General features: G+C 40.7%; 3 protein-coding genes across 6 annotated transcripts; 1 reads left to right on the top strand and 2 right to left on the bottom strand.

The window, feature by feature from the left end:
• The first annotated feature begins 859 nt into the window (after positions 1-859).
• On the top strand, positions 860-21,664 carry LOC103418491 (NADP-dependent D-sorbitol-6-phosphate dehydrogenase-like). Of its 2 annotated transcripts, none has more exons than XM_029095062.2 (6): positions 860-1,436; positions 1,672-1,766; positions 1,849-1,966; positions 2,196-2,328; positions 2,910-3,129; positions 3,239-3,665. In XM_029095062.2, exons 1-6 carry the CDS (start codon positions 1,304-1,306, stop codon positions 3,467-3,469), a joined length of 930 nt encoding a protein of 309 aa, XP_028950895.1. In that variant the 5' UTR covers positions 860-1,303; the 3' UTR covers positions 3,470-3,665. The 2 variants fall into 2 exon arrangements, with proteins under 2 accessions (XP_028950895.1, XP_028950900.1); XM_029095067.2 differs by lacking the exons at positions 2,910-3,129; positions 3,239-3,665 and adding exons at positions 20,910-21,129; positions 21,239-21,664 and having other exon boundaries at positions 1,167-1,436.
• On the bottom strand, positions 4,839-15,218 carry LOC139187469 (uncharacterized). Of its 3 annotated transcripts, none has more exons than XM_070809794.1 (9): positions 14,966-15,218; positions 14,694-14,768; positions 14,499-14,609; positions 7,581-7,674; positions 6,826-6,923; positions 6,623-6,718; positions 6,479-6,511; positions 5,386-5,506; positions 4,839-4,957 (listed from the first exon to the last, which is right to left on the bottom strand). In XM_070809794.1, the coding sequence occupies exons 1-8, from the start codon at positions 15,080-15,082 to the stop codon at positions 5,486-5,488; spliced, it is 645 nt and encodes a 214-aa protein (XP_070665895.1). In that variant the 5' UTR covers positions 15,083-15,218; the 3' UTR covers positions 4,839-4,957; positions 5,386-5,485. The 3 variants fall into 3 exon arrangements, with proteins under 3 accessions (XP_070665895.1, XP_028950917.1, XP_028950914.1); XM_029095084.2 differs by having other exon boundaries at positions 5,422-5,506; XM_029095081.2 differs by lacking the exon at positions 4,839-4,957 and adding an exon at positions 5,106-5,344 and having other exon boundaries at positions 5,422-5,506; positions 14,966-15,216.
• Positions 21,665-21,903: 239 nt separating the features above from the next.
• Positions 21,904-25,624, bottom strand: LOC103418533 (uncharacterized). The gene is made up of 3 exons (XM_008356649.4): positions 25,331-25,624; positions 23,881-24,819; positions 21,904-23,273 (listed from the first exon to the last, which is right to left on the bottom strand). The coding sequence occupies exons 1-3, from the start codon at positions 25,337-25,339 to the stop codon at positions 22,233-22,235; spliced, it is 1,989 nt and encodes a 662-aa protein (XP_008354871.2). The 5' UTR covers positions 25,340-25,624; the 3' UTR covers positions 21,904-22,232.
• Positions 25,625-26,046: the final 422 nt, after the last annotated feature.

Raw genomic sequence — 26,046 nt, 5'->3', positions numbered from 1 at the left:
TGACAGAAAGGCTAAATGAGAAAAAGAAGACTTTTCTTTTGCTAAGGAAACAGTTTTTCGTGCTCAAGAAACAGATCCTCATCAGAAGAGGGAGAGAGAGGGGTTTGGTATTTTGCCAAATATATAATATTTAGTAGTAGAAAATAAAATAAAATAAAATAAAATAAAATGGGGAAGGGATATTCGGAAGGAGAAAGAAGATGTCGGTCGGGAAATTTGGAAAAATAATCAAATTTTAGACTCCATATAGAATTATAGTCATCATATTAATTTTATGATAATTATAACCAAAACTTGATGTAAAAGTACTAATATACCCTTAATATTAAGGTTTCCCACAACAACCAAAACAAACCTTTAAACTACCCTAAAATGAGAAATTAATCTTCATCACTTTTTTGTTTTCACTATTCACTTTGCATATGCAATTTTGTATTCTTTCTTCATCCACTGGAAAAATATATTGGAATGTATACAATTTAGTCAGTGAAACACTAAATCGAAGTATCTAATTACAAAAATTATAATTAGCTATGGAATTAGTACCTTCTGAAGAACATTCTCATAGGTTGTCTTGCTAATTAAAGAGAAAGTTAATTCAGTGGACTCAATCTGCAGTAATCCTCAACATTTTAAGGTAGTTTAAAGGTTGTGTTGTGGTTGTTATGAGAAACCCTAGTATTAAGGGTATATTAATATTTTTACATCAAGTTTTGGTTATAATTATCATAAAATTAAAATGATGGTTATAATTCTATATGAGATCTAGAATTTGATTATTTTTCCAAATTTCCCATGTCGGTCTGAGTTTCTAATGCCTCGACAGTATATATAGGAAAACGACACTCCAACAAAGCCTGTCCCTCTCACTTCTGCTATATACTCGAACAGGAAACGATAACGATGAAGCACTCGTGCCCAGCGAGGGCAAAGTCCTCATTTTTCAGTGCGACAAAAACAGAAAAAGGGCGATTCCGCCCTTTCACTGTTAATGAACAGTGATTTTGTGTTGGATTTCACTGAAAAATCTCCCTCGCTTGCCTAAAGCTCAATGCTTTGGCTGTAGCGTTAGGAATAAAAAGAGCGACAAATGGACAAAAAGAAATCATCACTCTCCTTTGGACTTATCAGAAGAGGATATTATCTTTAAATCCATCTTATAATGCCCCACTAATACGGAGAGAGACAAAGGCAGATGAGATTATAGCGGAGCAGCTGCCGTCGCGGACTCCAAACTCCACTATTACAGTGAGTGAGGCAGAGGCAGAGGCCAAAATCCAAACTCGAAAGAAAGGAAGGAAAAATGGCGATAACACTCAACAGTGGGTTCAACATGCCAGTAGTGGGTCTGGGTGTTTGGCGCATGGAAGGAAAAGAAATCAGAGACCTCGTTCTCAATGCCCTCAACCTTGGCTATCGCCATTTCGATTGCGCTGGTATCCAACTATCCATTCACCTTAATTCTCACCCAGCTTTACACTTTGTTGTTTGTTCATATGGGTTTGATTTCTTTCCTTTTCTTTCGTTAATTTGTCATCTGGGTTTCCCAGCTAAAACATTTGAATCTACCTTCTCATAATCATTTTTGCCCATATGGCGGGAATTCGTAGCTTGTAGTACAAATTACCTTTGCGGTTGTAACGTGCGTTGACGAGTTCATGCTGCTTTCAGCTGATTACAAGAATGAACCAGAAGTTGGGGAGGCACTTGCAGAAGCATTTTCGACTGGGCTTGTTAGGCGAGAGGATATCTTCATCACCACCAAGGCAAGTGTATTTTCAATCAAAATCTTATTTGCCGCTCCGGCTGACTAGTATTTTTCTCTCTGTTTCTTCTTCCTTAATGCAGCTTTGGAATTCGGATCATGGACATGTTGTAGAGGCCTGTAAAGACAGTCTGAAGAAGCTTCGGTTGGATTATCTGGATCTGTACCTTGTTCACTTTCCTGTTGCCACCAAGCATACCGGTATTAATTCTTGGTATTTGACTACTTTGTGCAAAACCTCTGTATTATATTATGTGACCTGTGCTCTACTATTTTTTGAAATGTGGTTGACAATACTAGTGTTTGATAGAAAACTATAGATTACTCCACAAGGACAACAGTTTGCTTGCTACCAACTGATGTCTCTACAGCTTGGATTCTCTTATATTGAGTATTGAATTCATCTGTCTATTTATTTATATACATGCAGGAGTTGGTACGACTGGCAGTGCTTTGGATGAGGATGGGGTGCTAGAAATAGACACAACCATATCTTTGGAAACTACCTGGCATGCTATGGAAGAGCTGGTCTCTATGGGTTTAGTTCGTAGCATTGGAATTAGGTGATCATACAAACTTTGCACATTTCAAGGATCATTTCTTGAATCAATAATGATATTGCGAATTTAGGTTATGTTTCCCTTTTACTTCCTGTGCAATATATTACGGTATTAGCTATGCAACCTAGTTCATTTGGGGTATATATGGGAAACCAACTCACAAAAATATAAGTGAATGTGCTGAAGAAAATTGAAACGTTGCGGTAATGTGTGCGCGCGTTAAAATGGTAATAAATTTTTACAAATACAGCTTCGGTTGGAGATATCATATAGTTTAGTTCAGGAAGAGGTTAACTATTGTGTCTTATTGCTTGTTGATGCACATAATACAAACTTACACATGATATGTGCAGTTAGAGAAAGATTATAAGTTATGTCGCAATATCACTAGGTTTATTTCATTAATTCGGTATTCTCTGCATATGCACAAATGATATGGGAAGCTCCTTTAAATTTTCTTTATCTCTTTCATGCTTAGTGCAACATATGGCACCAGCCCTAGTGGAAGATTCATAGTCTATGTTCTGGCATTTTAATTTCATTCATTTGTCAATTGTTTTGCATATGAATTGTGCTTTCTGCAGTAACTATGATATCTTTCTGACGAGAGATTGCTTAGCTTATTCCGAAGTGAAGCCCGCAGTGAATCAGATTGAGACTCACCCATACTTCCAACGTGAATCTCTTGTCAAATTCTGTCAGAAGCATGGCATCTGTGTCACTGCCCACACTCCTCTTGGAGGTGCTGTGGCCAACAGCGAGTGGTTTGGTTCAGTTTCATGTCTAGACGATCCAGTTCTTAAGGTAGGCTCGTTTTTTCTATCGCTTGAAGTTGAATTACTGGATTTATTTTCAAATTACCGGTCAAATATAGTAAGATAGTTTCCTCTCAATCGCATTCATCTTTTGTCAGAATCTGGCTGAGAAATACAAAAAGACTGCTGCCCAAGTTGTTCTAAGGTGGGGCATCCAACGGAACACAGTTGTCATCCCGAAGACGTCAAAACTTGAGAGATTGAAAGAGAATTTTCAAGTTTTTGACTTTGAGCTCACCAAAGAGGACATGGACCTGATTGCAAAGGTAAACAGGAAACACCGGACAAATCTACCTTGCAAGTTCTGGGGCGTTGATCTGTTTGAATAGATTTGCCTGCAACTGTTCTCTCTACCCATGAGAACAAATGCCTTGTGTTGGCAAAGAATAACAAGTACTGGAGTCGTGTTTCTTTCTCCTGAGTTGTAAACTTAAAGCTGAATCAATCGTGAAGGTTGAATAGACATGTTAGATAAAACTCGGACACAAACTAAATTTGATCTTTCAATGAACTAAACTCTTTTTAGTTTGACTGTCTTCCCTTGTATGGCCTCTGTTTGCATTTGGCCTGTTGAGTTTGCAGCTCAACTTTCATCTTGAAATAACCGAAAGGAAAGAATTTTACGATACTAAAAGAAATTCACGAGGGAATAACACAAGGGATGTTCCCCCCCCCCCGCGCCCCCCCCCCCCCCCCCCCCCCCACATAAATATATGCAAGTTATACAACTACTGAAGCGATGTCTAGTACTTGGAAGAGATCAGAACTTGACGGAAAGGGATGTCACCGATGTTTTAACTAGGTGGCTAAATTGCCACTTGACAAAAGCAATATGACATAATTCCGGAGTAAAACCTATAAACTGTATCACAACGTTCAATAACAATGAGGCACAAAATAAGGTTTGTTCACTGTTCTCTCAATACCTCTATTAGATTTGGAGTTTTGTTTTCGTTTCAGTCTCTTTCAACTGACTCTTCAATTTTTGTGTTGGTGTTAGGTTTTTGGTCCATGGAACATATTGAGTTTCTAGTGAAGCAATTTTCAGGTATGTTATTTTTCTCGAGTTTCTAGTGAAGCAATTTTCGGGAATGTTTTTATGAATTTATTCTCTTAACTTATAAATTCCGTAACCAGTTAATTCAGGGTCGATAGTGACTGTGTTATGTTTTTTCTTTGTTTGCAAGAGGTTGCTGAGACCAACTGTGCCTATAGAAATGTGATGCACCATGTTGTTAGCGAGCACACTCAAATATTGCAGGATGTAGCTGCAGATCCTACTCTTCCTCGAACTAAAGCCCTGGTTTGTGCTGGGTGCAAGCATGGAGAAGCTGTCTTCTTTTAGGTTATATACCCAATCCTTTATCTGTTGTGGTGTATTTTATTGGTAGACAAAGAAGAAGAGCAACAGAAGGATCTTGATCACAAAATTGCAGCAGCGAGGGCTAGAGGCAATAACTGCCATCTGGGAGGATGGAGGGGGCTAGTCACTGCTGCCGTCTTCTTTCTCACGCTAACTCTAATCGTTCGGCCCTCCATCTCTCAGAAAAAGAAGCGACAGTAGTCAAAAAGCCCTCCATGAGTTTTTAATTTTACTAGATCCAGACATCTCTACATTATCACCTTGTCTTCAAGATGTTCTCTGCCTTCAAACACAAGACTTCGAGTTCATAACTAAGCCGTGTTAACCGCTTGGGATACGAAAGACCCTTGCTATTAGATATCAAGTTCAAATGTCTTAAGCATCATCAAATATTGTGTACATTATGGCATTAGCGTTACAAAAATTTTCTTCCCTGCCACTGATTGCTTACGACCTCATGCAACCCAAGACATACACATGGTTGTATGCGAGTTGTAAATAAGGAAAACAAAAAAACTTCTACACACCTTTGACATTGGTATCTTTAGCAACACAGGCAAGAATCAATTCTTTGAATTTGGGGGAAAAGACTTCGGCACGGGGGAAAGCAAGACATCTGCTTTGCTTATAACTGTCAAAAGTTACAGATCTTAATTGTCATTTGCAACAAAATTGTGTCAATTACATAAATATCAGTACAACAAACATTATCCTTGCCTACACTACGGAAGCTGGTTTTTGCTTCTTCAACCCGAACAAATTATTGAGGTCAGGAAGCATCGGAGGAATGGCCATAGTCTCTGGGGCCATGAAATTTACTATCTTCTTGTGAACATTGTACCTGCAAAAGCATAATACAATAAGCCTTCAACAAAATCATACCAGTTTCACATAGGGAACCGAAGAATCTATTGATACCTTATCTTGCGACTCTTAGAGGCTCTTCTGTCAACAATCTTCCTCTTCTTCGTATGCAACTTTTTCAAAGAATATAAGGCTGTCTCTGAGGATAATCAAATTGTGCAAAATCAGAATCAATAACAATATGCTGACAATATATGGCTTAATTGTTAGCAGGAATAACTACGATAGCGCGTTTCATTTTTAAGGTTACAAAAACTTGAATAATAGAAGTTCAGGATCGACTAGGTTCCAAGCCCACTATAAAGAAGACAATAGCTGCAGATACAGATCCAAAACAGAAAATTAACAAGGCTATCCGGCATCATTTGGGTGTATACAATCATACACAATTTCAAAAGCCACAATTTTTAAATGCAATCTGACTCTGTGTGTTTTGATTTACCGAAACGCTTATAGATTTGGATAAACCGTATATCACATTCAAATGCAATCATGTATTACGTACGAGATGCCCTAATAATTTTACCAGAAGATGCTGGGTCAATTGTCTCAAAAAATTCTTTCAGTAACTGCTGCTAAAACTCAGAGTCATCTAAAAGTTCAGGGTCACCGTCAGCTTGTGCACCAGCTTTGGATTGTGTCCCCTATCAGAGTGAAGGAATAAATAAAAAGCTCGTACCCAGTGCACAAGGCTCCCGCTTTACGCAGGGTCTGGGAGAGGTGAATGTCGGCTAGCCTTACCCCCATTTATAAAGAAATTTTTTAATTAAAAGATACAATCAAAGCTACAGATGATGAGTACTAAAATAATCACAGGTGGCATGATTCATTCCTATAGCAAAGGAACAAATTCATCAAATAAAATTGGGGCCATCCAAAATGAAAATTGAAGTAAACACCACAAACGACGCAAAATATTGTTCAAATATGGTATCAAATTAACAGAATGCATCCTTCCTCAAACAATGAATTTGTACCTCGTTTGAGAATTAAAATGGCACTTAGGAAATTGTAAAATCCACGGGACATTTAAGTTCAACAAATTTATAGGTGAGCCTCAGATTTGAATAGAATTATAGTTAACCAATTATTTGCAGAACAGTAGGATTACCTCCCCCTTTGCAGTATTTTTCTCCTCAGGAACCTGCAAATCCATTTAAAAATTAAGAAGAAATCTCTTTGAGCATGCTCAAGAAGCTTGGGAAGTGTGAAATTTTCAATTTTTTAAATTTAGATGTAAGAGTTAATATCTTACAGTGCCAAATACAGAAACTACTGATTTCCTCATCTGCATCTGCCTAACCACTCTGCTTGGATCTCTCATATAAGAAGCAACTTGTTCACTAACATTCTGCAATTGGAAAGGATAAATGAATTCAGGTTGAATATCTCGCAAGGGATGGCACAAGTCCGCTCATAGGGGAACGCATGGTTACAATTTTAATTGTAGGGCCAGACCTGATTAAAAGCATGCAGTTTGCTTTTAATAGCAGCAGCGCCTGTGGTCACCTCTGTCTTCCTCTGCCATTTGTTGATGGATTTGTCTCTGAAAGTAGCTATTCTACAAGATAAAATGTGACAGGATTAGTTAGACCAAGTAACCCAAATGGAAATGCATACAATAATGAAAAGTTGAACAACATAGTAGAACAAATTTCAAGAAATCATGCAAGAGAAGTTAACGGAGCATGACTAAAAGTAGAAGATTTTTTATTCCAGAACTGCCCTACATCTCAAAGTAAACATATGGCAACATAGATTTTTTACAAGTATGATTTACAAATTCATTTCAATGTTCTTTGCCGGCCCCTTTGGATAACAAACAAATTTACTTTAGTGCCTAATGGAATTTCAATGTCAGAAAACTATCGACGGGTATATTGCATATTAAACAGTTGAGACAAAACAACATAACAGGCTGATGTATTAACTGATAAAAACTATATATTGAAGTATAACAAAAGTTAGTTACTATGGTATTGAAATACAGCAATAATAGTAAGGTACTTGAATCTACCATTACGAGAATTTTAAACAATAAAACAGAAAAATTCCACATTTCCTTTTGCTGCTCCATATGGAGTAGTGAAATATGGCATGAAGAAGAAAAAAAATATTTCAGTTTTATAAAAGTATTGATATACTTCAACACGAGCATATGTAGTTAGTAGAACATAATTCTTCGCAGAATATCTAAAATACGATCTGAGTACCTCGACAGCAACTGAGAAATCTGTGACCAATCCTCATCACCATCACTGTCAATGATCTTAGATGACTCTGACTTCTTAGATTGTCCAGATTTACCTTCAGCATAGGATATTTATTAGGAGAAGCACTACATGAACATATGCAGTATGAAACTAATGAAAATGCAAACAGTACAAACTAGGACAGTCGATTAGACCAAAGTAGCATAAAAGCCTTTTTTTTTTTGCTTAATCAGGACATATTCAAGATGGATGAGTTAACAGGACATATTCAAGATGATATTCCTTGGTGTATGCTTTTCGCAGACGATATAGTGTTGATAGATGAAACTCAGGAAGGGGTAAATGCAAAGCTTAACCTTTGGAGAGAAGTGTTGGAATCTAAAGGTCTTCGCCTAAGCCGATCAAAGACAGAATATATGGAGTGCAAGTTCAATGCAAATGGAGGCCAAAACGAGTTAGGGGTGAGGATCGGAGATCAAGAAATACCAAAGAGCGACCGTTTTCGTTACCTAGGATCTATCTTGCAAAAGAACGGAGAATTAGATGGAGATCTCAACCATAGAATACAAGCTGGATGGATGAAGTGGAAGAGTGCATCTGGCGTGTTGTGTGACCGCCGTATGCCACTGAAGCTCAAGGGAAAATTTTATAGGACGGCAATAAGGCCGGCGATGCTGTATGGCACAGAATGTTGGGCGGTGAAGCATCAACACGTACACAAAATGGGTGTAGCGGAGATGAGGATGCTTCGTTGGATGTGTGGGCACACGAGAAAGGATAAGATTAGGAATGAGGATATCCGGGGTAAAGTAGGAGTAGCCGAAATTGAAGGAAAGATGAGAGAAAATCGGTTACGGTGGTTTGGACATGTGCAAAGAAGGCCTACTGACGCTCCGATTAGAAGATGCGACTGTGGGACAGAGGTTCAGAGCCGAAGGGGTAGAGGAAGACCTAGGAAAACTTTGGAAGAGACTCTAAGAAAAGACTTAGAGTACTTGGATCTAACGAAGGACATGACACAGGACCGAGCACAATGGCGTTCTAAGATTCATATAGCCGATCCCACTCAGTGACTTGGATTTTCCAAGTCTCCAACCGAGAAGTTTTCCTCACTCGGAAAATTAAGGGAACACTACTCCAACCTACATGCTCCACTCAGAAAGCTTCAACATACAAGCTTCAACAAAAGAAAATTCAAAGAACTTAGCGAAGAAGGCTTTGGTGTATTTAACACAATACGTTGAAATGAAGAAAAGTTTATTTATTGATATCCCCGATAAGCTACAAATATGTACATATACATGAGTCAAAATAAACAAATAAGATGGAGCATTCACAAATGTTGCTTAAGAGAAGTCTCAGCAGTCGGTAGAGCCTCAGAAAGAGAAGGCATCGGAGGGGGATCATTCGGAGCCTCAGTACTGGACAGAACCCTAGAAGGAGGAGGCATCAGAGGTTGATCATTTGGAGCTTCATTACGCGGTACAGCCCCAGAAGACGAAGGCAATAAATGCCTTTGGAACAAACCCACAAATCTCTGATGATCAAGTAAAACCTGACCATCAGTTTCCTTCATCTGGTCAAGCTTCCTCTTCATGTTTGTAGCATAGTCATGTGCGAGCCGGTGCAACTGTTTATTCTCATGCTTGAGCCCTCTAATCTCCTGTTTGAGACTCATCACTTCGGCCGCCAATGATTCAACTTGGCGGGTTCGAGCAAATAGGCGTTGGGCCATATTAGACACAGAATCTGCACACTGAACACTGAGAGCCAGCGAATCCTTAACAGCTAACTCATCAGACCGTTTGGAAAGTAGTCTGTTATCTTTGGGAGTGAGAAGGTTCCTGGCCACCACCGCAGCGGTCATATCATTCTTCATCACGGAATCCCCAACGGTAAGAGGACCAGTAGGGGAGACGAAGGATGGGCGCCATATGTTGTCTGGAGAAGGCGGGGCTGCCTCTTCAACAAGGTTCAAGTCAAAACGACGGTCGGAGGGTCCAGACATTTTCAAAGGTGTTGAAGAGAGAAGAGGTCGGACAAATCAAGATCTTAGAAGTGCAAGAATGGAGCTTCTACTGGTGGAGATTCAAGTGTGCTTTGGAACTTAATGCCAGCCCCTATAAAAAGCTGCACTCGACGGAGCTTCAGACATCGAAGAGGCGCCTGCTCAGAAATCGAAGAGGCGTTTGCTTTCTCAAAAGTTGGGCTGCTTAGAGACCACGAGGGTTGATCGCATAAATCGAAGAGGTGTTTGCTTTCTCAAAAGTTGGGCTGCTCAAAGACCACGAAAGTCGATCTCAGAAATCGAAGAGGCGCTCGCTTTCTCAAAAGCTGGGCTCCTCAGAGACCACGAGGGCTGATCTCAGAAATCGAAGAGGCACCTACTTTTCCAGCCTTGTCAGCACCTGTCACACGCACACTCAGCTTTGCGGAAATTATGGGTATTCTGTCGAAGACTTCTGGGGAAGTAGAAAACACATGAATCTTACTGTCCAATCACCCACTTCCCACACGCAACAATAGCTCATGGGTACCACAGATAACTTTGCCAAAGTTCTCTGCCAAAGTTGAGCACATGAAGTTTGCAGCTCCCACTACATCGCTCTGACCAAGAAGGGTAAAAGAATAGCAAAGAAACAGCACTAACAAAGTTTAGACCCATAAATTTTGAAGGTCTAGCTACCATATTATTACCCACAAGGGTAAAGGAACAGTACCACTGCTGGATAATTGGAAAGTCCCTGTGTGTCAACCTCTGTGCCTCGTGGCAAGGTAGACTAGCAAACATGCCCAACCTTTACTCACATTCGAGAAAACACTCCCAATAAGATTGCTTGCTCCAAAATCGAAGAGGCACCGTCCTCCGAATCTCGAAAGCCAGACTCCCAACATGACTACTTTCTCAAAAATCGAAGAGAGGGTAAAGGAACAGTACCATTGCTGGATAATTGGAAAGTCCCTGTGTGTCAACCTCTGTGCTTCGTGGCAAGGTAGACTAGCAAACATGCCCAACCTTTACTCACATTCGAGAAAACACTCCCAACAAGATTGCTTGCTCCAAAATCGAAGAGGCACCGCCCTCCGAATCTCGAGAGCCAGACTTCCAACATGATTACTTTCTAAAAAATCGAAGAGACACTGCTCCCCGAATCTCGAGAGCCAGACCCCCAGCATGATTGCTTTCTCAAAAATCGAAGAGGCATCGTTCTCCGAATCAATCGAAGAGGCGCTCGCTTTCTCAAAAGCTGGGCTGCTCAGAGACCACGAGGGCCGATCTCAGAAATCGAAGAGGCACCTACTTTTCTAGCCTTGTCAGCACCTGTCACACGCACACTCAGCTTTGCGGAAATTATGGGCATTCTGTCGAAGACTTCTGGTGAAGTAGAAAGCACATGAATCTTACTGTTCAATCACCCACTTCCCACACGCAACAATAGCTCATGGGTACCACAGATAACTTTGCCAAAGTCTCTGCCAAAGTTGAGCACGTGAAGCTTGCAGCTCCCACTACATCGCTCTGACAAAGAAAGGTAAAAGAATAGCAAAGAAACAGCACTAACAAAGTTTAGACACATAAATTTTGAAGGTCTAGCTACCATATTATTACCCACAAGGGTAAAGGCACAGTACCACTGCTGGATAATTGGAAAGTCCCTGTGTGTCAACCTCTGTGCTTCGTGGCAAGGTAGACTAGCAAACATGCCCAACCTTTACTCACATCCGAGAAAATACTCCCAACAAGATTGCTTACTCCAAAATCGAAGAGGCACCGCCCTCCGAATCTCGAGAGCCAGACTCCCAACATGATTACTTTCTCAAAAATCGAAGAGACACTGCTCCCCGAATCTCGAGAGCCAGACCCCCAGCATGATTGCTTTCTCAAAAATCGAAGAAGCATCGTTCTCCGAATCTCGAGAGCCAGATACCACATACCACTTTTTCAAAGTGCTCTGACAGAGTTAAAACATGTGAAGCTGGCAGCCCCCACTACCGTGCTATGACCAAGCAGGGTAAAGGAATAACATTACTACTTGTTGTTAGGGAGACTCCTATATATGTCGACCTCCATCCCCAATGGACAGGCAGACCTGCAAAAATGCTCAACCCTTCCTCATATCTGAGAGGGCACTCCCAACGAAGCCTTTCGAAATATTCAGCTTTCTTTCCCCCCGATAATACCTCTGCAAACAAGCTATACTAGAGCAAGAATATCTCATATCATCAGGGTTAAAAGCAAGAGTATCCCATATCATGCTTTTTCCCTGTCTTTTCCTTTGGCCTTGTTTTTACCTGCAAGACAAGGAGAAAGAGAGCAATCAGTCAGCACTTGAAATCAAGCTCCCAGCCAGGAACTGACTGCCTGGAACCCCTTACCTGATTACTTACCTGGCATTGCTCTCGAGTACTCATCTTCAACAGCTTATGTTTCCAGGGAAGATACCGCATCTGCTTGAGGAACAGATAGGGCAAGTGCGAAGGATACAAGGAAACATGTGGAGACAAGCGGAACAGCACACGTGCCGATACTTCCATTACTCTGTCAAAAGCAAAAGTATCTCATATCAGCAGGGTCGAACGTACTCTAGATTGGATGGACTTGTTTTGACCCTCAAATTCTTCAGTCGGCCTTATACTCTGGAGGAAACCAGAAAACCCTCCAGCTCAGTTCAAGAATAAGCCTGTGGAAAGTTACTTCTTCAAAAGCAAAAGTATCCCATATCATCTCTTCTCATTTTTCTTCTCTTTATCCTTCATGCTGCTGCAAGATGGGGAGAAGGTGAACAATCAGCCGGAGCTCTGATTGCTTACCTTGTCTGTCACCTCTTTCAGCAGATCCCCTAGCTCGGCGACTTGGGGGACTCCTACTACATGGTTTGTATCGCGCTTGACCAAGCCTGAAACTACAAGTAAGCTTCAAGTGAAATTGATACATTACCTTGTGCATCTCCACCAGTTAAAGATACCACCCCTGGATGGAGGAAGAGTACTTCCAGAGAAGCTGCCACATCTACCTATGAGACAGATAAGGCAAGTCAAGATGATACCACACTCCGATACTTAGAAGTTTCGTGATTACGAGATCATTCTCCCACTATATTTCCTAATGTCATTTGTACTATAATGTCATTTGTACTAAATCATTCACTTGTACTCACTAAAGGAGAGCTTGAACCTATGTACTTGTGTAAACCCTTCACAATTAATGAGAACTCTTCTATTCCGTGGACGTAGCCAATCTGGGTGAACCACGTACATCTTGTGTTTGCTTTCCTATCTCTATCCATTTATATACTTATCCACACTAATGACCGGAGCAATCTAGCGAAGATCACAAAAAGCGACCGTTTTCGCTACCTATGATCTATCTTGCAAGAGAACGGAGAATTAGATGGAGATCTCAACCATAGAATACGAGCTGGATGGATGAAGTGTAAGAGTGCATCCGGCGTGTTGTGTGACCGTCGTAGGCCACTGAAGCTCAAGGGAAAACTTTATAGGACGGCAATAAGGCCAGCGATGTTGTATGACACAGAATGTTGGGCGGTGAAACATCAACACGTACACAAAATGGGTGTAGCGGAGATGAGGATGCTTCGTTGGATGTGTGGGCACACGAGAAAGGATAAGATTGAGAATGAGGATATCCGAGGTAAAGTAGGAGTAGCCGAAATTGAAGGAAAGATGAGAGAAAATCGGTTCCGGTGTTTTGGACATGTGCAAAGAAGGCCGACTGACGCTCTGGTTCGAAGATGTGACTACGGGACAGAGGTTCAGGGCCGAAGGGGTAGAGGAAGACCTAGGAAAACTTTGGAAGAGACTCTAAGAAAAGGCTTAGAGTACTTGGATCTAACGGAGGACATGACACAAAACCGAGCGCAATGGCGTTCTAGGATTCATATAGCCGACCCCACTTAGTGGGAAAATGCTTTGTTGTTGTTGTTGTTGCTTAATCAGGCTAAGGTTTTTACGAGATCAAGCAGGAAAGATTTGTCCTGGGGCAGATTACAAATCTGGCTTCATCTTGGCTATCCTCAGATCAACAAAGCAAGACCCAACTGATTTAGCTTCTATGCCAACATTATGCTTTTGACCACTGGAACATATACCTAAAAACCCTATTGATGTTTCCTTGAATGCTGTATACAAAATCGCAGTGTCTAATTTTTGTTGAATACAACAATATTTCTGACCAATCAAACTACTCTGAAATCCAACCTATTGTGTGTAAACCATCACCTGTTGGGACTACCTTGATCTCAATTAGAACTAAGCACAAACTTTATTACAATTCAACTGACCCAAAGCTGATGTGCGAAGATTTAGGTTAACAATTGAGCCGGTCCAAGCTCAAGCTCGAAGCTTTGTACTTTGGGATGAGCTTGGGCAAGGCTCAGCTTAATCCATTCCTCTTGATTGACACTCTTACTCTTTTAATAATAACTCAGTACCAGCATAACAAATCTTACACATACTGGCAATTCTTATCACGCCAATAGCAAATGCACAACAGTAATAGAGAGCCAATTGTATTACAATTTACAAAATAAATATTATAGTATGATACTATCTGTTGCTTGAACTATGGACGGATTCTTCTCAAGTAAAGCATGTAACAAGAAAAAATGGCATAGGCCGTACCCAGTGCACAAGGCTCCCGCTTTACGCAGGGTCTGGGAGAGGTGAATGTCGGCTAGCCTTACCCCCATTTATGGAGAGGCTGCTCCCAAGTCTCGAACCCGAGACCTACCGCTCATGGGCGAAGGCACTTGCTATCGCACCAAGTGATAAATTTTAGCATATACAAATGTCAATATTAACAAATCGTAAAATTTATATTATATTACCACAAGGTATGAAGCTAAACCACAGACCAAGTAGTACTAGGTAGACAACAAGTTTTTATGACAGCCATACCTCTTGTAGTTCCGCTAGAGAATCTAAAGTTCGCTTTGATGAGTCAACTAGATCAGAATATGCTGTACTGACAACTTGATGTGAATCACAAAATAAAGACCTAACTGGCTCCTGCAGACAACCTCTCGGGTAAGAACATAATATCTTAACATGTCAAAAAGCTACAAAAAAAAAAGAGGGAGAAGCAAAAGCGACCTGTGGTAATCTATTTGAATTTGAGAATGCTTTCTGAAGCAAGAATCTGAACTCAAGAGCTTTGTCCCAGAGAGCCTTCGGGAAAATGAAAAAAAAACATAAAAAATGGGTAAAATAAACATCGATCAGACAATAATCCGCTACATAAATATTTTTTGTCAACTTTAAGGCGAGGCATAAAAAGAAGCTCTAATCAAGGAGCAATAATTTCATGATGAAAAATAAAACCTATTTCATGGATATTACAAGAGCTATTATCTTGAACAACGCACCTTTTGGTTCTTCACTGCTTGACCTTTAAGAAGATCTTTGTCCTTATGGCGCTTTAGATTCTTTAAAATATCTCTGCATGGAAAGAGGGAATAAACGATGAACAAAATTAACTTCATACATCCGCCTATACCTATGTATAGATGTATGTTCCTTCTTTTTATCTCGAACTCAATAATTGCAGACGCATGTATGACTTCTGTAACCTAATATCAAATTTCGTCACCAACCTCCAACTGCTATGCATATTATCTCCTACACTCACATTATTTAGTTCTACGTCGTCAGTCTAATTAAGCATCACAAGTTTATAATCCTGTCGGGGATCTGGCTCTCGAGATTCGGAGAACGATGCCTCTTCGATTTTTGAGAAAGCAATCCTGCTGGTCTACCTTACCACGAAGCACAGAGGTTGACACACAGGGACTTTCCAATTATCCAGCAGTGGTACTGTTCCTTTACCCTCTCTTCGATTTTTGAGAAAGTAATCATGTTGGGAGTCTGGCTCTCGAGATTCGGAGGGCGGTGCCTCTTCGATTTTGGAGCAAGCAATCTTGTTGGGAGTGTTTTCTCGAATGTGAGTAAAGGGTGGGCATGTTTGCTAGTCTACCTTGCCACGAAGCACAGAGGTTGACACACAGGGACTTTCCAATTATCCAGCAGTGGTACTGTTCCTTTACCCTCTCTTTGATTTTTGAGAAAGTAATCATGTTGGGAGTCTGGCTCTCGAGATTCGGAGGGCGGTGCCTCTTCGATTTTGGAGCAAGCAATCTTGTTGGGAGTGTTTTCTCGAATGTGAGTAAAGGGTGGGCATGTTTGCTAGTCTACATTGCCACGAAGCACAGAGGTTGACACACCGGGACTTTCCAATTATCCAGCAATGGTACTGTCCCTTTACCCTTGTGGGTAATAATATGGTAGCTAGACCTTCAAAATTTATGTGTCTAAACTTTGTTAGTGTTGTTTCTTTGCTATTCTTTTACCCTTCTTGGTCAGAGCGATGTAGTGGGAGCTGCAAGCTTCACGTGTCTCAACTTTGTCAGAGAACTTTGGCAAAGTTATCTGTGGTACCCATGAGCTACTGTTGCGTGTGGGAAGTGGGTGATTGAACAGTACGATTCATGTGCTTTCTACTTCGCCAGAAATTTTCGACAGAATGCCCATAATTTCTGCAAAGTTGAGTGTGCGTGTGACAGGTGCTGACAAGGCTGGAAAAGTAGGTGCCTCTTCGATTTTTGAGATCGGCCCTCGTGGTCTCTAAGCAGCCCAGCTTTTGAGAAAGCAAGCCTCTTCGATTTCTGAGATCGGCCTTCGTGGTCTTTGAGCAGCCCAGCTTTTGAGAAAGCAAACGCCTCTTCGATTTCTGAGATCGACCCTCGTGGTCTCTGAGCAACCCAGCTTTTGAGAAAGCAAACGCCTCTTCGATGTCTGAGCAGGTGCCTCTTCGATTTCTGAAGCTTCGTCAAGTGCAGATTTTTATAGGGGCTGACATTAAGTTCCAAAGCACACTTGAATATCCACCAGTAGAAGCTCCATTCTTGCACTTCTAAGATCTTGATTTGTCCGACCTCTTCTCTCTTCAACACCTTTGAAAATGTCTGGCCCTCCGACCGTCGTTTTGACTTGAACCTTGTTGAAGAGGCAGCCCCGCCTTCTCCAGACAACATATGGCGCCCATCCTTCGTCTCCCCTACTGGTCCTCTTACCGTTGGGGATTCCGTGATGAAGAATGATATGACCGCTGCAGTAGTGGCCAGGAACCTTCTCACTCCCAAAGATAACAGACTACTTTCCAAACGGTCTGATGAGTTGGTTGTTAAGGATTCTCTGGCTCTCAGTGTTCAGTGTGCAGGTTCTGTGTCTAATATGGCCCAACGCCTATTTGCTCGAACCCGCCAAGTTGAATCATTGGCGGCTGAAGTGATGAGTCTCAAACAGGAGATTAGAGGGCTCAAGCATGAGAATAAACAGTTACACCGGCTCGCACATGACTATGCTACAAACATGAAGAGAAAGCTTGACCAGATGAAGGAAACTGATGGTCAGGTTTTACTTGATCATCAGAGATTTGTGGGTTTGTTCCAAAGGCATTTATTGCCTTCGTCTTCTGGGGCTGTACCGCGTAATGAAGCTCCAAATGATCAACCTCTGATGCCTCCTCCTTCTAGGGTTCTGTCCAGTACTGAGGCTCCGAATGATCCCCATCCGGTGCCTTCTCTTTCTGGGGCTCTACCGACTGCTGAGACTTCTCCTAAGCAACCTTTGTGAAGGCTCCCTCTTATTTGTTTATTTTGACTCAAGTATATGTACATATTTGTAACTTATCGGGGATATCAATAAATAAGCTTTCCTTCATTTCAACGTATTGTGTTAAATACACCAAAGCTTTCTTCGCTAAGTTCTTTGAATTTTCTTTTGTTGAAGCTTGTATGTTGAAGCTTTGTGAGTGGAGCATGTAGGTTGAGGTAGTGTTCCCTTAATTTCCCGAGTGAGGAAAACTTCTCGGTTGGAGACTTGGAAAATCCAAGTCACTGAGTGGGATCGGCTATATGAATCTTAGAACGCCATTGTGTTCTGTCATGTGTCATGTCCTCCGTTAGATCCAAGTACTCTAAGTCTTTTCTTAGGGTCTCTTCCAAAGTTTTCCTAGGTCTTCCTCTACCCCTTCGGCCCTGAACCTCTGTCCCACAGTCGCATCTTCTAATCGGAGCGTCAGTAGGCATTCTTTGCACATGTCCAAACCACCGTAACCGATTTTCTCTCATCTTTCCTTCAATTTCGGCTACTCCTACTTTACCCCGGATATCCTCATTCCTAATCTTATCCTTTCTCGTGTGCCCACACATCCAACGAAGCATCCTCATCTCCGCTACACCCATTTTGTGTACGTGTTGATGCTTCACCGCCCAACATTCTGTGCCATACAGCATCGCCGGCCTTATTGCCGTCCTATAAAATTTTCCCTTGAGCTTCAGTGGCATACGGCGGTCACACAACACGCCGGATGCACTCTTCCACTTCATCCATCCAGCTTGTATTCTATGGTTGAGATCTCCATCTAATTCTCCGTTCTTTTGCAAGATAGATCCTAGGTAACGAAAACGGTCGCTCTTTGGTATTTCTTGATCTCCGATCCTCACCCTTAACTCGTTTTGGCCTCCATTTGCACTGAACTTGCACTCCATATATTCTGTCTTTGATCGGCTTAGGCGAAGACCTTTAGATTCCAACACTTCTCTCCAAAGGTTAAGCTTTGCATTTACCCCTTCCTGAGTTTCATCTATCAACACTATATCGTCTGCGAAAAGCATACACCAAGGAATATCATCTTGAATATGTCCTGTTAACTCATCAATTACCAATGCAAAAAGGTAAGGACTTAAGGATGAGCCTTGATGTAATCCTACAGTTATGGGAAAGCTTTCGGTTTGTCCTTCATGAGTTCTTACGGCAGTCTTTGCTCCTTCATACATATCTTGTATAGCTTAGATATATGCTACTCGTACTCCTTTCTTCTCTAAAATCTTCCAAAGAATGTCTCTTGGGACCCTATCATACGCTTTTTCCAAATCTATAAAGACCATGTGTAAATCCTTTTTTCCATCTCTATATCTTTCCATCAATCTTCGTAAGAGATAGATTGCCTCCATGGTTGAGCGCCCTGGCATGAACCCGAATTGGTTGTCCGAAACCTGTGTCTCTTGCCTCAATCTATGCTCAATGACTCTCTCCCAGAGCTTCATTGTATGACTCATTAGCTTAATACCCCTATAGTTCATGCAATTTTGTACATCGCCCTTATTCTTGTAGATAGGCACCAAAGTGCTCGTTCGCCACTCATTTGGCATCTTCTTCGTTTTCAAAATCCTATTGAAAAGGTTAGTGAGCCATGTTATACCTGTCTCTCCCAAAACTTTCCACACTTCGATTGGTATATCGTCTGGGCCTACTGTTTTTCTATGCTTCATCTTCTTCAAAGCTACAACCACTTTTTCCTTCCGGATTCTACGATAAAAAGAGTAGTTTCTACACTCTTCTGAGTTACTCAACTCCCCTAAAGAAGCACTCATTTCATGTCCTTCATTGAAAAGATTATGAAAATAACCTTTCCATCTGTCTTTAACCGCGTTCTCTGTAGCAAGAACCTTTCCATCCTCATCCTTGATGCACCTCACTTGATTTAGGTCCCTTGTCTTCTTTTCCCTTGCTCTAGCTAGTTAATAGATATCCAACTCTCCTTCTTTGGTATCTAGTCGCTTATACATATCGTCATAAGCCACTAACTTAGCTTCTCTCACAGCTTTTTTCGCCTCTTGCTTCGCTTTTCTATACCTTTCACCATTTTCATCGGTCTTATCCTTGTATAAGGCTTTACAACATTCCTTCTTAGCCTTCACCTTTGTTTGTACCTCCTCATTCCACCACCAAGATTCCTTTTGGTGTGGGGCAAAGCCTTTGGACTCTCCTAATACCTCTTTTGCTACTTTTCGGATACAACTAGCCATGGAATCCCACATTTGGTTAGCTTCCCCCTCTCTATCCCACACACACTGGGTGATTACTTTCTCTTTGAAAATGGCTTGTTTTTCTTATTTTAGATTCCACCATCTAGTCCTTAGGCACTTCCAAGTCTTGTTCTTTTTTCTCACTCTTTTGATATGTACATCCATCACCAACAAGCGATGTTGATTAGCCACGCTCTCTCCTGGTATAACTTTACAATCCTTACAAGTTATACGATCCCCTTTCCTCATTAGAAGAAAATCTATTTGTGTTTTTGACGACCCACTCTTGTAGGTGATCACATGTTCTTCTCTCTTCTTAAAGAAGGTGTTGGCTAAGAAGAGATCATATGCCATTGCAAAATCCAAGATAGCTTCCCCATCCTCGTTTCTCTCCCCAAAACCATGGCCACCATGAAAACCTCCATATTTGCCTGTCTCCTTGTCCACGTGTCCATTTAAATCTCCTCCTATAAATAACTTCTCCGTCTGAGCAATTCCTTGCACCAAGTCTCCAAGGTCTTCCCAAAATTTCTCCTTCGAACTCGTATCCAACCCTACTTGAGGTGCGTACGCACTAATCACATTGATAAGTTCTTGTCCTATTACAATCTTGATTGCCATGATTCTATCTCCTACCCTTTTGACATCTACAACATCTTGTGTCAAGGTCTTGTCCACGATGATGCCAACACCGTTTCTCGTTCTATTTGTGCCCGAATACCATAGTTTAAACCCTGAGTTTTCTAGATCCTTTGCCTTACGACCAACCCACTTAGTTTCTTGTAGGCACATAATATTTATCCTTCTCCTCACCATAACTTCTACTACTTCCATAGATTTTCCCGTCAAGGTTCCTATATTCCACGTTCCTAAACGCATTTTGCTCTCTTGAACTCTACCCTTCTGTCCTAGCTTCTTCACCCTTCCCCGTCTAATAGGATCAAAGTACTTCTTTTGTGTGTCCCGTGTAAAGTTGATAAGAGCATATGCTCCCAAACAACTTTGAGTGGAGTCGTTCGAAAAGAAGTTTCTATAGCCCCCTTACTCATTTAACACTGCATCCGGGTGCCGATGGAGATACAGCGACCCTTGCCGATAAAAATTATGTCGCAATATCACTAGGTTTATTTCAGTAATCGGGCTTTCTTTGAGTTGTGCCACACAGTATCAACAAGTTTGGGTGCTTCTGAATACGCACAAAATGATATGGGAAGCTCCTTTATTTAGCTGATCATGTCACTTTGTTATTGCTCTGTGATCATGTTTGCAACTTGGAAGTTGGAATTTAGATTTTTTGGATAAAGATATAAATTAAACTTTCTTTCTCTCTTTCATGCTTAGCAACATATGCCACCAACCCTAGTGTTTTGGCATTTTAGTTTCATTCATTTGTCAATTGTTTTGTATATGAATTGTGCTCTGATGGAACAATTATCTGCAGTAATCATGACATCTTTCTGACAAGAGATTGCTTAGCTTATTCCAAAGTGAAGCCTGCCGTGAATCAGATTGAGACTCACCCATACTTCCAGCGCGAATCTCTTGTCAAATTCTGTCAGAAGCATGGCATCTGTGTCACTGCCCACACTCCTCTCGGAGGTGCTGTGGCCAACAGTGAGTGGTTTGGTTCAGTTTCATGTCTAGACGATCCAGTTCTTAAGGTAAGCTCGTTTTTTCTATCGCTTGAAGTTGAATTACTGGATTTATTTTCAAATTACCAGTCAAATATAGTAAGATTGTTTCTTCTCAATCACATTCCTCATTTGCCAGAATCTGGCTGAGAAATACAAAAAGACTGCTGCCCGAGTTGTTCTAAGGTGGGGCATCCAATGGAACACAGTTGTCATCCCGAAGACGTCAAAACTTGAGAGATTGAAAGAGAATTTCCAAGTTTTTGACTTTGAGCTCATCAAAGAGGACATGGACCTGATTGCAAAGGTAGACAGGAAACACCGGACAAATCAGCCTGCCAAGTTCTGGGGCGTTGATCTGTTTGCATAGATTTGCCTGTAACTGTTCTCTCTACCCATGAGAACAAATGCCTTGTGTTGGCAAAGAATAACAGAGTACTGGAGACGTGTTTCTTTCTCCGAGTTGTAAACTACAAGCTGAATCATTCTTGAAGGTTGAATAGACATGTTAGATATAACTCGGACACAAACTAAATTTGATCTTTCAATGAACCTACTCTTTTTACTTTGACTGTCTTCCCTTGTATGGCCTCTGTTTGCATTTGGCCGGTTGAGTTTGCAGCTCCACTTTCATCTTGAAATAACCGAAAGGAAAGAATTTTACGATACTAAAAGAAATTCACGGGGGAATCGCTATACTATTGAGGATAACACAAGGGTTGGTCAGTGATGTTTTTTCCCCATAAATATATGCAAGTTATACAACTACTGAAGCGATGTCTAGTACTTGGAAGAGATCAGAACTTGACAGAAAGAGATGTCGCCGATGTTTTAACTAGGTGGCTACACTGCCATTTGACAAAAGTGATATCACATTGTCACTAGACAAATATTCCAGAGAAAAACCTATAAACTGTATCACAACGTTCTATTGCTTACAAAAAATGATTAAGGTAAACAAAGAATAAACAATGAGGCACAAAATAAGCTGATCATAGAAGTATCTACGTAAAGATCAAACTGACCGGTCAAGAACCAAGAGGACAGGTACAGATGACTCAGTTTCTGGCAATGGATAGCTCTACCAAACGTGAATAAGGTTTTGTAAAACAGGAGACTTGGCAGGTTAGGATTTATGTTTCAGCATCCTCCAAGGCATTTTCAGAGGCTGAGGTTTCCCTACTCTCTCCACCATCCTTGTGTTTGCTGCTCACTTCTGTCGGCCCCAGTTTTGCTTCGAGATCCTTCTGGTGTTTGCTGCTGATTTCATTACAACCTACGTTTGCTTCAATATCCTTCGAGTATTTGCCACTCACTTCCTTTGACCGTACTTTTGCTTCAATATCCTTGGGGGGTTCATTGTTCACTTCCTTTGGTCCGTGTTTTGCTTCAATATCCTTGGGGGATTCTTTGTTCACATCCTTTGGCTCCCATTTTGCTTCAGTATCCTGCAGGGATTCGTTGTCCACATCCCTTGTCCTGGTTTTTGCTTCATGATCCTCTAGGGGCTTGCTGTCCACTTCCTTTGGCGCTAGTTTTTCTTCAACATGCTGCGGGGATTTTCTGCTCAGTTCCTTTGGCCCAACCTTTGTTTCAGGATCCTTGGGGGGTTTGTTGTCCACTTCCTTTGGTGCCAGCTTTTTTTCAACATCCTCTGGGGATTTTCTGCTCAGTTCCTTTGTCCCAACCTTCGTTTCAGGATCCTCTGGGGGTTTGCTGCTCACTTCCTTTGACCCTTGGTTTGTTTCAAGATCTTCTCGGGGTTTGCTGCTCATGTCCCTTGGCCCTTGGTTTGTTTCAAGATCCTCTCGGGGTTGGCTGCTCATTTCTTTTGACCCTAGTTTATTTTCACGATCCTCTGGGGGTTTGCTGCTCACTTCCTTTGGCCCTAGTTTTGTTTCAACATCCTCTGGTGCACTTCTGTTCACTTCCTGTGGCTGAAATTTTGCTTCAAGATCCTCAGCAGGTTTGCTGGTCACTTCCGTTGGCCCTAATATTGCTTCAGGATCCTCTGGATTTTTGCTGCTCAAATCCACTGGCCCTAGCTTTGATTCAACATCCTCTGGGTGCTTGCTGGTCACTTCCATTGGACCAAGTTTCTCTTCAATACCCTTGACTGCAGATGTTAACGACCTCACATCTCGAGCTTCCGCTAATTGACTGGATGAAGATGCCTGTCATGTAATGAAATGTGCTCATCTTAATTAGCAGGGGACAAGTATTTGATATCATAACCTAGGGAAATAGACATGATTATAAAATACAAAGCTAATAGGAACAATTAAAGCAATATATGAGATTTGCAGTGTCGTTTTGTTATCTAAAATAGAGTATAATACATTATATGGGGTTCTAAACGCACAAGATTTGCAACTTTATAGATATCCGGTGCTTACTACCTTAGCTGCACCTTAATAGGACGGTTTTGTTCAAAACATTGGAACATTGCAACAAACTCAATTCCAGCATGTATATTCCCAAAAGGTTAGTCGTCATAGTCTTGTTTTAGAAGCAATCAAACAAAATACTTTTCCTGTTCCAATTCTCAATATCCTGAAGCATTAAAAGCCTTATCTGAAGCTGCAAAGCGGTGTACACTACCACGAATACCATTAGTTTAACTGCATGAGATTATCCTTTGGAATCACCATTATGTCAGAATTTCTTTCAAAAAAAACCAAATTGAAAGCTTATTGCTCAATTAGATTTCTGCTTTGTCCATGAGAATTGCAATTATTGGATGGAAAAGTATGATTGAGTCCAAAATACGAAGAAACTCACCTTTTCTACTTGCTCCACTCGTTTCTTTAGATCCTCTGCAGACGCTTCCTTGTGAATAGTTTGAAGAATGAAAAGCAAGTGAGAATGGAGATCATCTGAATGATGTTGCTCAACTTTACAATGTGGTACAGGGGATTGACAACCCACTGCATAGAAAGGACAACTAACAAGCTTCATTGGACAGACAGTAATACAATGTCTGTCCATCTGGCGTCTCATGATGGTATTGGAGCAGTTTTGTTCACATGGAATTATCTTGAACGGGCAAATTGAATCATGTTTCTCCATGTGACTTGCACAAAATACAGTAGTACACCCTTCATTTGTGCAAGTCATAGACCTAAAACTGCAGCTTGAAGCATGCTCAGCAAGCGCTTCTGGAGAGTTAAACTTCATGTTGCAGTGATGTTCATTCTTAAAGTCGACATTCTTAAGTAGAGTCTGTGCTATTGCTTCTCTTTTATCAATCAACCAAAACCCGTTAATTTCCATCTCTTGAACGAAATCATCTATTTTATCTTCTCTTTTTTCACTTAGCAGCCATCCTGAAACCCTACCAAACAGATTTCTCTTGGAACTTGCAAAGTCATCGACAAAATCAGAAATGATATCATACGGATGATCAGATACTTGTGCATCTGTGCTATCTTCCAAGATAACAGATTCTGCCACAAAATTTTGGCTTCTCTGAGTAATATACTCCACCATTTCCTTTCTGATATCAGCAGCCACCGAACCAGGGGTCCGGAAGATATCACCAGACGTGTTGTCAACACAAGCTGTAGCTAATCCAGGGATGAACACTTGAGCTATCTTGTGAACTAATTCTGTGTCGTAAAGATCACAATGGTACGAAGGACCTCCATCCTTCCCGCCTTCAAACTTTTCTGGTTTGAGTTCCACGTTACTTGCAGGCAGATCATCAATGGTAGACAATTCCTACAAACAATTACAGCCTTTAATACACCAAATTAACCAGTAAGTTTCAAGTTTCCAACAGCAAGTTAAAAGAAGGATTTCGAAGCAATTCTTCATCCTCGAATTGAAACAAAATAAACAAATATCACATACAAGTATTCAAGAGATTAAATTCTCCGAAAAGCGTTCGTCGCCAGATTGCACATGTTCAATTTCTAGATTGTTACTAAAATCAAGATCTAGGTTTTTAATTTATTATCCTCATTTGCTCTTCACAATTCATATCAATTATGATCATAATTCCCAGGTAATGATACTAATAAAAAAGAAGAAAGAAAATTCTGCTGGCCAATCAACCACAAAATCTCAAATTCCTGATTTACTCTGCCTCTAAATTTCCATTGACCAACATAGCAAAAAATTTCGACCGGTAAAAATTTTTTTTGAAAGGAACCGGTAAAATAATATAGCAAAACTTATTGATTGCAAACAATTTTGAATTTCTTAAGAAACCCCAGATTTGAATTACCACCTGCATCATTTTTGCGACGAATGAGATGGAGATGTGCTAAAAATCTTCTTCTTCTTCAAAGGGTGCCTCCGTCACCTGCGTGGAGATCCTAGGATTCTGCAATACCCAATGCCAATGCCGATGCTCAGAAGAATAAAAATTCAGAAGTATTCATAAACAGCATTGTTCAGATGAAGAGAGGAGGGGAAGGGAAAGGGAAATCTCCATGGATGATATTGATGGGTTCCTTGTCATGCCTCTGGTTTTCATCGTCTGGACGGGTTCCAAATCAAACAAAATGAACAAGAAAAGTATTTTCTTAAAGTCTTTTTTGTTTTACTTCTTTTTTTTTTAATTTCTTTTAATTTTATTTTTTTGGCATTTCTCATAGGAGGTTAGCGCTGACCTTACACGTGTAAGCGTGTATTCAATTGGAAATTGAAAATATTTTAATAAATTTATAAATTTATAAATTTTTATAAGGTTTGATTGATTTGTATAAATTTTATGTAAAATCTTGATTCAATTCTTTCAAAATTTCATAAATATAGAGAGAAATATCTATACAAAATCTCTTTGTTTTTCTTTAATTCCTCAAAATTTGGAAATTCTTTAAATTAAAATTCTAATCGAATACCGTTAGAATATTATAAATTCTATAAAATTCTGATTAAATATGTTTAGTTTTTTATAAATTTTAATAAAATATTTTAAAATACTTATTGAATACCCATTAA

The sequence above is a fragment of the Malus domestica genome, chromosome 02, assembly GCF_042453785.1.
Source record: "Malus domestica chromosome 02, GDT2T_hap1".
Lineage (NCBI taxonomy): Eukaryota > Viridiplantae > Streptophyta > Magnoliopsida > Rosales > Rosaceae > Malus > Malus domestica.
This window is presented reverse-complemented; position numbering and strand designations above follow the sequence as displayed.

Excerpts from the sequence above, each read along its gene's own strand:
- LOC103418491 (XM_029095067.2), top strand. The coding sequence starts at position 1,304 with ATGGCGATAACACTCAACAGTGGGTTCAACATGCCAGTAGTGGGTCTG. Across the intron at positions 1,767-1,848 it reads ATATCTTCATCACCACCAAG|CTTTGGAATTCGGATCATGG; the intron begins GCAAGTGTATTT and ends TCCTTAATGCAG. Across the intron at positions 2,329-20,909 it reads GTTCGTAGCATTGGAATTAG|TAATCATGACATCTTTCTGA; the intron begins GTGATCATACAA and ends AATTATCTGCAG.
- LOC139187469 (XM_070809794.1), bottom strand. The coding sequence starts at position 15,082 with ATGAAGTTAATTTTGTTCATCGTTTATTCCCTCTTTCCATGCAGAGAT. Across the intron at positions 6,512-6,622 it reads TAGTTTCTGTATTTGGCACT|GTTCCTGAGGAGAAAAATAC; the intron begins GTAAGATATTAA and ends ATGGATTTGCAG. Across the intron at positions 5,507-6,478 it reads AAAATACTGCAAAGGGGGAG|AGACAGCCTTATATTCTTTG; the intron begins GTAATCCTACTG and ends GATTATCCTCAG.
- LOC103418533 (XM_008356649.4), bottom strand. Across the intron at positions 23,274-23,880 it reads GAGTGGAGCAAGTAGAAAAG|GCATCTTCATCCAGTCAATT; the intron begins GTGAGTTTCTTC and ends ATTACATGACAG.